Source organism: Sinohyriopsis cumingii, unplaced genomic scaffold, assembly GCF_028554795.1.
Source record: "Sinohyriopsis cumingii isolate HCF-2022 unplaced genomic scaffold, ASM2855479v2 utg000622l, whole genome shotgun sequence".
Classification (NCBI taxonomy): Eukaryota; Metazoa; Mollusca; class Bivalvia; order Unionida; family Unionidae; genus Sinohyriopsis; species Sinohyriopsis cumingii.
In genome coordinates, this window is record NW_028315918.1 from 5,740,969 (window position 1) to 5,753,316 (window position 12,348).

General features: G+C 36.1%; 1 protein-coding gene across 1 annotated transcript; it reads left to right on the forward strand.

Annotated features, from left to right (window-relative positions):
- The first annotated feature begins 400 nt into the window (after positions 1 to 400).
- On the forward strand, positions 401 to 5,369 carry LOC149773727 (frizzled-10-B-like). The gene has a single exon (XM_089946099.1). The coding sequence runs from the start codon at positions 765 to 767 to the stop codon at positions 2,670 to 2,672; it is 1,908 nt and encodes a 635-aa protein (XP_089802225.1). The 5' UTR covers positions 401 to 764; the 3' UTR covers positions 2,673 to 5,369.
- Positions 5,370 to 12,348: the final 6,979 nt, after the last annotated feature.

Genomic DNA, 12,348 nt, shown 5'->3' on the forward strand with positions numbered 1-12,348 from the left:
GTGCATTAACGATCCACATATCCCTTCCAGGACAGATAACAGCCCATCAGTAAGATATGCCAATTTCCCCGTGTTAAACAAATCAAAGAAATTCTTCACATCACCGTTAAATGCATTATCGGCTTACAGGCATGTATCAGAGCGGCGGATGCAGTATGGAAATGCAGTTAAAGTGAGTAGAAGCTTGCCGCTTCCATGACAGATGATTGACTACATTATAATTCCCCTAGCCCGCCGTGCCGTGTGCAGTACTGGCGCTGTAAAGAAATGGGCGGGGATTAGCTGAATGTTTACAGCGTCGGTTTCAAACCAGGCTAATGATTGACATATTCACGTGTCATGAGCGGCGAGATCAAAGGTAAGTTGATACCGCCTTTCTGGTCGTGTAGTGTTTATCAACGCATCGTGTATTATTCTCAAAGTATAGTTCCCAGTTTAGGCTCAGTGATTGCTCGCTATGAGATAGGTTTCATATTGAATTACTTGTCGTGTTTGTTTCTATCTGTGTTATGTATTGACAATAGTGTGTGCACTTGAAATCGGAGGGACATCAGTCGGAATGGAAACCTGTGGAACAGCGTTGTATTATTGACCGAATAAGATGTGAAATCTTCAAACTGTAACTTTATAAATCGGATTTCAGTGAGTTGTCACTGCGGTGTCACAGGACAGAACTCAAACTGGTCGATCAGAACTGTTTACCTGCCTAATCCGTGTCTCTTAAAGACGGCTTAGGATGTAATACCTCGTAAGAGATAGGATGAATGATAATCTTCATTCACAAATTATTGATCATAGGATTAAAATGTGCACTATTGTCATCTGAAACTGTCGTCTGCTACAAGGAGTTACAAATAATGGAGCTGAACGCGTTAATGTTATCCACTGTTTTGGTGGTCTGTGTTCCGCTGGTCTTTCCATACACCCACTACGATAGGTACCAAAATAATAGGTGTGAGAGAATTACGATACCTATGTGTTTGGATATGAAATATAACCTGACCCGCATGCCAAACCTTGTGGGGCACATGAATCAAAAAGATGCTGCAATTGAAGTACACGAATTTCTACCTTTGGTACAAATCCGTTGCTCCAGCCTTCTTAAATTTTTCCTGTGTTCTCTGTATGCTCCCATGTGCACAGAGATGCACCAAACAGGAGGAGATACAATGGTTGTACCCGCTTGTCGATCGATGTGTCTAAAGGTCCGGTCAAAGTGTGAACCGGTGATGAAGAAATTCAATTTTACTTGGCCCAATACTCTGGACTGTGGAAAGCTCCCGGAAAAGGCAGATTCTCGGAAAGGAGTTCTCTGTATGGAAGCCCCCACTTCAAACACAACAGATGATGCAGAAATTGACCCTGGAACCTTGGGGCGAATTGAAAGCAACCCTGATCTTATGCAGTATATCGATCAGATTAAGGATATTAAATCTTGGAAAGATAATTTGAAAAACCAGGGAGACAAAGTGACCCCTGCTGCAGCCACTAATAATGTGCCACTGTGCCCAGAGAGATACGTGCATGTGGATAAGTTGTCTCATAAAAACAGCTCATGTGCGCCAAGGTGCAATGTCGACGTTCTATTCAAAGCAGAGGACAAAAAATTTGCTGAAATATGGACGATGGTTTGGGCCACATTGTGTTGTCTCTCAACCACAATAACTGTCCTAACATTCGTCATTGATACCTCGAGGTTTAAGTACCCAGAACGCCCAATTATATTTCTCTCAATGTGCTATGCAATTTACTCCATCGCCTTTGTGATTAGGGCAATAACTGGCCCGCATGCGATCTCGTGTGATCAAGGGAGGGATGGAAGGCAGTTTCTAATTCAAGAGGGATTAGAGAGTACATGGTGCATAATTGTGTTTCTGATCCTTTATTTCTTTGGAATGGCAGGATCCCTGTGGTGGGTGATACTCACATTCACGTGGTTCCTTGCAGCAGGAAGAAAGTGGGGCCAAGAGGCCATAGAAGCCCTAAGTAGCTATTTTCATTTGGCCGCTTGGGCCATACCAGCCATAAAGACCATCGTCATCTTGACCATGAGGCGAGTGGACGGAGACGAACTCACCGGTTTGTGTTATGTTGGTAATCAAGACACAACGGCCCTTACAGGATTTGTTCTTGTTCCTTTAATTGTTTACTTACTCACTGGAACTATCTTCCTTCTTTCAGGATTTGTAGCTTTATTTCGTATAAGAAATAATTTAAAACAAGATGGTACAAATATTAGAAAGCTTGAAAAATTAATGGCTAAAATAGGAGTGTTTTCTGTACTCTATACTTTGCCAGCAACTTGTGTGATAGGATGTTATTTCTATGAAAGAGTCAATTTTGAAAGTTGGAGAGAAGACTCCGTATCTAGACCGTGCAAAACAACGTTAGACCTTTCCAGAGACTGCCACCTTGATAATTCTATTCCATCTGTGGAGGTTTATATGTTAAAATATTTCATGTCTCTCGTGGTAGGAATCACGTGCGGAATGTGGATTTGGAGCCATAAAACTTTAACATCGTGGAGCAAATTCTGCTCCAGTAGATTTACCAGAAGAAAATCTAATTATAGTGGACCGGGTCATTCGGGCTACCAGCCAGCCCCCGTTGTTGTTATGAAGCCCCATCATGGGCATAAACATGTGCAAAAAACGTCAACGTCACGTTTATGATCATTATATGTTTGTCAGACATTGTCTATGGTAGTTATCAAACTCATAAACTATGATGCGGATATGCGAGGATGTATGTTTTCGTCTACATCTTTGTTTTATAACATGGAGTCTATTGTGAAATGTCAGTTAACTATTGAAATATGTATTTCATTAATTTTGCGATTCTGCAATATTTAACTACAGTGCCATGCAATATCTGTGTATGCACATTTTCAAATGGGACTAAAGGGCTCATCTTGGGCATTTTTACATTTTGAATAATAGTTTGCTTCAGTTGAAGAAGTTGGATTTTCGTATGCGCCCTAAATCCGTAAGTTTATGTTCTTTTAGACGCTGTGATATCAACAACCCTTTTATGCGGCGTTTTACTAAATTCATTTAGATGTAAGTTCAAATCAAATGTTTGAGCAGGAAACAAGGCGTCGTGTTTTTTCTTTAAAACTTGATATTATTAGTGAGCAGGTGGTATGTTGATGTTTTTATTTGGGGGGTTGGGGGTCTGTATTCGTAATTTAAATATACAACATAAAAAAAAACATACAAAGTAGTTCTAATTCTTAAACTTTATAAACAGTGCTATCGTTCAGAGATTTTTGCTCGAATAATATTTAATGAATACGCTATATATGTATTTAAAACAAAACAACAAATTGAGATTAATGTGATAAAGAAAAATAGAGAAAGGAACATTATATTAATAAACAAAACCATGCTATGTCAGTGGCGCAGCGGGTTATGCCTGTTGTACCCAAACTGTTACTGTCGTGCAGGTTACCACACTGTATGAACTTGGTTGTTGTGGCACAGTTTGAAACGAAGATGCATTATATTGTTCATAGCAAATGGAAATTGCTATTTTGCCGAATTTTAGGTTCTAAATAAAACTGGTCGTAATTCGCTTTTCAGGGAGTTGCCCAACACCAATGGTTTCAAGTTCTTTAATTGATACAAATTAACGCGACATATGTCAGTAGCAGTTATTTTTCAACATCAGTACACGATAAGTCCTCATATGAATCTAATGTCTTCATGTCCTGTCTCAGCTGATTTCATTTCTGTCTGAATACTGTATTAAGAGTTTCATTGAGATTACGTACATACATATGCATGGAAACATTTGTTGTGATACGATACTTTAAGTAAGTGATTGATACGTTACTTTTAGTGATTGATACATTACTTTTTGTGATTGATACATTACTTTTAGTGATTGATACGTTACTTTGAGTGAATGCCATGACGTAAAACGTTTAAATTAGGGAATATCAATCTTTATCGTTGTGTTGAGGAAGTTATCATAATTACTGTTATTAATAATTAGCTGACACTAACATATTCTGGTATTTGATACGTTGGAAAGTGTAATGTCAATGTAAAACGAATTTAGCTCCGTTAATTGCGAATTGATATCACATAATTTTTCATGCATTATATTGAAATAAGCTGATCAGATTGTTATACTGGAGCGAACATTGGATGTCGCTGCGCCTTTTTATCAAACTTCCACAGTTGTGTTTCCAGTTTCAAACTACATATCAAATGGTGAATTGGAATTTCTAATCCCAGTTTACTCAGTGGACACTATTCACTACAATAAATTAACAAGGCAGTATGTAATGAATACTGTTTTCGATTGTAACGAAATTTACTGAAGATAAATGGAACATTACATGATTCTAAGTTATGTTGTTTAAGACACGCATGGGAAAACTAAAACATTAATATACTAAAGTATTGATTTAACATGTCGTGCGATGGAAAGCACTAACTTCTCGTCTTTCACTACGTATTTATGACAAATGAGCAAGAACCATTATGTGTGGACTATATTCAAAGGTTTTATTGAATAATGGTCACTCACCATAAATCTAGTTTAGTGACTGGCTCTTGTACAATATCAGTTGACTTGAGGACAGTACCAGAACACATGTGGTATCTGCATAAACAGACTATATATATATATATATATATATATATATATATATATATATATATATATATATATATACTAATTTATAATTAGTCAATTCGATTAAATATAAAAACACTTCGTTCATTTTAATTCTTTTGTCATTCGTAACCGCATGCATCTTGGTTTTCAACTTCACTCGAAGGCAACTACACATAATCCACAATCAGGAACAGTGTCCACAGTCTATGCGTCGGTGACATATGGTTTCTTAGATAAATCATATATTCAAAACTATTTATAAAAACATAATAATATACTTAAGTTTGGATGGGATATTTATATCATATTATGTACAGCGTGATGCTTCTTTTGATGAATATTACGAGTGTTTTATGAAGGGTATACCTGTAAAAATGCCATGGGGAAATCAAGGATCACAATTAGTATCGAAGTGGATGAAGAAGTTCGTCACATTTTCCAGGTCCATGCTTTGGCGTGCCCTTTCTCGCACATTAATCGCTTTATTTCATAAATGTATTATAAATACTATAACATGGTCATTATTTGCATAATGTTATTGGCTTTTCAGCCCTCAGGGATATTAAGAAAGCTCTTTGGAATCAGTAAGATGACCTCATATGGACTAATCGGTCTGGAGGCAAGCTTTTTAAATGTCAGAGCTGAGCTTTTTGAACTAATGTTTGCAGGTGTTCGTGATAGTTGTGCTGTAATTCAGTGGAATTTACATTACGATTTCCATTTAAAATAAATCATTATTAACACCTCTGCGTCTTGTCAGTAATTATCATTCGGTAATCGAATGCACGCTTGTTGTCTCTTATGTGGGAAAATAGATGCAAGGAGAATGATATTGACCATAACGTAATATCCACAAAGCACGCGACAAAGTGATTATAATTGTGATAGTTTTATGCACTTTGAATTATTAATGGTCTTATCTTACTATTTTCTGGAAAAAAAGATGAAGATGGTTCAATTTTTGAAGAATTGATTATCAATGCTATAATTTATTGAATTCAGCGTCGTGATCTAAATATACATACTAATGATTGAAGTAAAAAAAAATAAGTTATATCAATGTTCTTGAAGGCCTGTTTTTAAATTATATTCACTGTGCAAAAACCAGTTCAGTCTATATATCTGGCTGTCAGTGTCGGTTTATCTGTATATGCTCTTAAGTCTGTTAATCTATCCATCAGTCCATCGACCAATCCATCCATCTATCCATTTTCACAATACATAACTAAGCGACCACAAGAAGTGTGTGTGTGTGTGTGTGTGTGTGTGTGTGTGTGTGTGTGTGTGTGTGATTTGGATTTTTAACGTAGCTTTAACAATTTTTCAGTCGTATCGTTACGATGTGTCTGCAGTGTGGCAGTTTATAGTGATGTCTAGCACTGGGGCATCATGCCGCAGACATGTAGCACGATGTCCCACCCAGTCACATTATGCTGACACCAGTCCGACCAGTCCAAACACTAACCTCTTAATGCTGAGGGCATAGCGAGGCAGCTGTTAGTACAATTTTTGTAAGTCTTTCGACCACAAGAAGAGTGAAAGTGTTAACCTTGTAATAAGTTTTAAGAAGCGGAAGTCCCATGCGGAATCTAGAAAATGAGATTCCTGACTTGAATCTCTTGACCGTCACCCAATTTCATAAAACAGAATTAAACATAAAACATGAAGTAGTTAATTACCCCACATCTATAAATGTTCATCTGGATACTGCTATACGAGAAACCCCACATTAATAAGATAAATGTTCAAGTGTTGTGGAAAGAACACACGTACCATTTGTTATATTAAATTCGACATATTAACCGTTAGCGTTGTTACAACTATAATATAAATTGAAGAATTCAATGAAGACCAAAAGGAATTAATACATACATAAATGTGATATGGGAATATGGGACAGAGTGAAATGGACTACTGGATATATATATATATATATATATATATATATATATATATATATATATATATATATATATATATTACAATAGATAGTCATACATATAATTATATCGTTATAAAGGATATACAGTATATCAATTTAAAAGAAAAAGATACATTTTTATATAGTGCATTGGCATTAAGGCCATTAGGATACATAGTATCTAACTGATGAGTCCAGTCGAAAGCACCGGTTGAACATTATCGACGGCTATCGAGATACGTGTAAACGTTTAAGTTGTACTTGCGAAAGAAATGGTAGATAAGCCCAAATGAGATTTGCGGGACATTCACTGGTGGGCTGCAGTTCTTGGTAGCATTTGCTTGCAATATAGACGTCATATTGTACGTTCTACGTATCTTCTCTCACTTCCAGTTATTCAGAATTTCAGACCGACTTTTATAAGATTACGAACGTTTATTTAGTTTACATATACTTAACCAAAAATAGCACTAACTGTATTGGGAAATATTCCCCAAAAAGATTACAATGATTCAATAAACATATGAATACACAAAGTGATAGACACCTAAACTTTAGATGTCACTTTTGTGTTGTTTCGTTTTCAGTGTTTTATGTGTTCAGGAAATACTTGATTACTATATAAGAAATACCATGATAATAATAGCAAACACAGTTCTGTAATATTTATTTCATAAATAAAGTGCGGACATTGGCAATCAGTATCGTCGCGGGATTAATCATTATTGATATTTGCTTGGCATGACTCAATTTATGTGCTGCTACATGAAATGGAAGAGAGATAGAGATCGTACAATGTGAACTCGACATACATTTGCATGTTACTAGGGCATACGTTCAAACAAATGTATCGAAAGAACTGATTTAATGTAATCACCGGCTTTCGAGCTATATTGAAACGTTTACATTGTCCTTGCGAGGGAAACGATAGATAAACCCAACTAAGGTTTACGCATTATAAACGTCGTTTTTGCATAATTTGGGCACTATACAGGAAAACGCACGTTAACTCTCCTACAGACCTTTTTCTGTCAAAAAGGCGCCAAAAACACCGTACTGTATTATTTATTTATTTTTCAAAACTTAGTATGGAGGTATTGCATGCGTAATCAGAAACGTTTAACCTTATTAATCAAATTTGTAAAATGTCTCATATAACTGAACTGCTTTCAATTATACATGCATTAAAATAGCATGTCTTTTAAAGTGTTGGTATAAAGCAGTCAGACATACCAGTATTGTTGGTATATTAAATGGTGACCCGTCCTTCGCGTATGAATACGTATATAAATATGATTTCAGCAGTTGTCTATATCTTCTCTACTGTCGAGATCAGTGATGAATCTCTACTTACTAGTCATAATTATCATAAGAAATAACCAAAGTTTTAATAATCTTTTCACTAATTGGGTTAAACTAGGTACACAAAATCCTGCTTTCCGTTCTCTCTCTCTCTCTCTCTCTCTCTCTCTCTCTCTCTCTCTCTCTCTCGTGCCTACCGGACAAAAATGTTTACAAATATGTGGAGTGAGAGAGAAAAAAAATTGAGCTGGATGAAACTCTTGAAACTGAATTTTCACCAAGAAACCTATAAGAATCCGGGTTGTTGTAATGGTATGTGTACACTTTCCATCCGAGTATTACCGGTTTACCCTGGTATGTTTTCCTGTGGTGGGTATCACGGTACTTGTAAACTGGACCGGTACTTTGATAGTCTACGTCAGTATGGAATGCACCGAAATTTCCGAGTAAATGAGGTACAACTTTATTGCTATCAACATTTTTTCTTCTTCATTTTTCATAACAAAATATTATTTTTTTTAATTAATTATGATTTTACAAAACAGTTGTATTTGTTACAAATTAATTTTGAATACTACTATAGTTGTAATCCTCTAATAACGCGTTTGATACGTGTCACGTGTCACGTATTCCATCGTGTTGGCCGAAATAGATGTTGAGCCAACCTTTAGAAAAATTCCTGATTTTAAAAAAAAAATGTCCTTTTTAGTTATTTGCTATGTGTTAGGTACATTTATTCCTTTTTAAGATTACGAATTATCAAGTGATTTGTAGGAGGCCAGTTTCTTTTCTGTTTGAAATTTACCTAATTTCTCAAGGCCCCTAAATATTTTCTCGTTTGTTGAGAAAGAAGTGTCTTGATGTTTAATGGCCCTCTCTGATAAGTACCTTGCCCGTGTGTAGCATCCCTAAGATTATGTTATATATATATATATATATATATATATATATATATATATATATATATATATATATATATAGAGAGAGAGAGAGAGAGAGAGAGAGAGAGAGAGAGAGAGAGAGAATTATAAATATATACCAGACAGAAAGGAAAGTGCTATCCTTGGATTCTGTAGGAGTATCCTTTATAATTGTAGGCAGAATTAATACTTATCACTACGGATCACTGCCATCTCACCTCTGTCTGCGCCGGTTCGAGTCTCAGATTCAGCCAATGTAGGTATGTGAGAAAGCATGCCAGTAGCTTCTCGTGGGTCGGTGGTTCTTTCTGGGGTTTTCCCGGGTTCTTCCTCCACCATTAATACTGGCCGCCATATATAGCCTATCGTGTGCTGAAAAATGGCGTTAAACCCCACAACAACAACAACAACAATACTTATCACTAAGGTTAGAGAATTTTTTATTCGTATTCTACGGTGATTCGAACTCAGGTCCGCGGGTTAACGGCACCCATCGCCTTGCCTGCACACACATTCTCTTATAGAATCCAGGGATATCACTACGTTGTGTCTGGTGTATATTTATAATTCGCTATAATTAGTCTGATATACCTTGATTTCTTTCATAGGAATCCTGAATGACTGTATCCATAGATAAGAATTAATTACCAGGTCGTCATGAGAGTGTGTCCGCTACGCACAAGTGCATATAAAACCGACTCGGTTGTATTATTATTTAGTGATGTGTGCTTAGTCGTCATGGGATATGGACTGGTGTGTGCAGGCAAGGCGATGGGTGCCGTTTACCCGCGGACCTGGGTTATTGGAAGAAAACAATTTTGATATAATATAATGGATTTAGTTTGGTGTTATTTTACTATAAATCTGAGCAAGATATTTGTTCAGTAATCAACAAAAGGAAATTTTAACAACATGGACCAGGCATCTGCCACAGACATTAAATTGTTGGTCCCAGTTATAATTGCGGTATAGCTTGATGCCAAGTGGCAATAAATTGTCGAGATCATACGGTCAAGTTCTTGGTTTGGAGGCACACATATACTGTAATCTATTTAATGATTTGTTTTATTTTTATCAGTTAACTAACAATAACGTTCGCAAAGCATCATTATTGAAAATTAATATGTCCGATGCTCTCTCTCTCTCTCTCTCTCTCTCTCTCGTCGCGAGCTACAGGCGAAAATCCGTTTTTAAAAAAAACAAGGAGTGCAGTGGATTTTTGCCTGTGTACATGCGACGATGTCTCTGGACCTATGAGATAAACTTTAACATCTGTTCTGCCAATCTGTATCGTACAAAATCAAATGATTTTAACACACTACGCGTTATTTTAACTACATTCAACCAACCCCAACCCCTTTTCACACCCTCCCTCTGAGTCAGGCAAATTGGGATAACTTGTTAGATCATAATTGGAACCTTTTAATCACGTTCAACATTATAGATACACATTCTTCCGTAATGACTGTGCCGTATCGTATATTTATGACTTTTATTATATATAAATGGAGCAGTGGAGCAAGACAATTATTTAATTATCGCGCTACAAAAGAAAACAAACTCAATGAGGCATGACACATGATGACTTAAATTTTCTTTTTCCCTTATTTGATAGAACGTTTAAACTTATTTGATCTTTACGCGATATGAAAGATTGCGAAAACACTGCGTATTAGTTAGTGGCTCTACCTGGTACGAATGTTGACCCGTCCCATCGAACAATCGGTCCCAAATGACTCGAACAACAGCGTTTTATCAGCCGAAGCTATTGCCTTTTCTTGCACATTGCTCAGTCCAACATTCTCTCTAAACATGCAGGTATCGTAAAGGTATATGCAACAAACAATCACTTTTAGCCCATGTATACCGACTCATCATCTCACACGCACACTTTCTCTCAAAACACAAACCTCTCTCCTATCTTTTACAAAACAAACGTTAATTGTAAATGGAAATGACCACTAATTTATTGTACATATAATTGTTCAAAGTCAGAGTCTCAGTGTAAGTATACTTGATGAACTAAATGAGGATAAACCGTACCGAAGCTCTCCATTATTGTAGAAAGTTAGATAACATGTGCTAAAATGTTTTCCCATTATTGTACGAGTCTGGAATGTACCCAAGGAGATCCCTGAAAACAATTGACCTTTAACGTGCTACAAAAAGTGTAGCAATTGTCAATGGTTTCACTTCAACACATGTTATCAAGAGTTAAAAAGTTTGAAAGCAGATGACTGTAAAACTTGACGATGTTTTATGCTCATTGTGTTGTGGAGTCAAATAAATATATTGAAGGTATGTTGGGATGATGTTCATGTTTAGCAAAACGGCTGAAGACAAGAACTGTCAAGTAGCCTTCGGAACGTTTGATAGTTTGACATACAAGCATATGGAGTAACTTTCGGGACGTCAAGTTCTTTGATGCGAAACATTATCATATAATGGGTTATATTTTTTCCAAGGCAATTTAATTAAAATGACTTGCCATGACACATCACGGTGGCACACCCGACGTGCTCTTGGCATGATTCGAACCTTGACACTTATAGTGCTGATGAGTCCTGAATGCAAACTACAGTCACAGTCGCGTCCCTTAACTAAATAGTAAAGTATATATATATATATATATATATATATATATATATATATATATATATATATATATATATATATATATATATATATAAAAGCGTCCTTTGCTGTTCCTAAGAAATCGAAACTTTATATTTTTCCAGTTTTACTTGTGGTATGTACCATGTAACCATTACTATGCTTAACTGCCTTAAAACACGACAGCATACATGCATACATACACAGAAACCTATTGGTCATAGGTTACTGCTACTTGAGAAAGAGAAACGATATACAGAACGCATGCAATGATCATCTTACGAATCGTTTATAACTTGCATGATTGTCCCACTAATGGTGATATTTGAAGATAATTTGATAAACATTTATTCGGAGAACTTAAAATGTAATAATTTAGATTACCCGATCGATCTTTTTGACTTGAAACGTAACCATTTGTTTTACCTCTGTGACAGTCAGATGAAGCATCACAGCGAATTCATTAATTTAAAACTCCAAACTCAAGTTTCATTCGATTTGGCATTTCGAGGCAGGGCAGTAATAGTTCACTACTAAGATGGCTTCTTGGCTGGATATATTCCATCCATGATGAGCTGACAACACTATCAGTCAAAATTGTTGCAGATGGTGTATGTTCAGGTTTGACGCTCATGCCATTTTTGTCTTATGTACTAAGATATTTAGCTCATTTTATACAGTCCATAAACACATCTAGACGTGTCCTTGGTCACATGCCATCAACAACACAAAATGTGTCAAAAGTGTATAATCAAATGAGGTCATAAAAGTACAATAAATGTCCAAACTTCAGATAAAGCGTATAGGTTATACATTAATTATGCATTCTACGACTTCCATTGTGGATCGTTTATCATCATTTGATTACAAATGGCCTCGAACTATTTGCCACGAATGCACATATTTCTTCTAACATGATGGAATATGAAGTACGTGCCTGTTTGTGTAAAATGCTAAGACCGATTT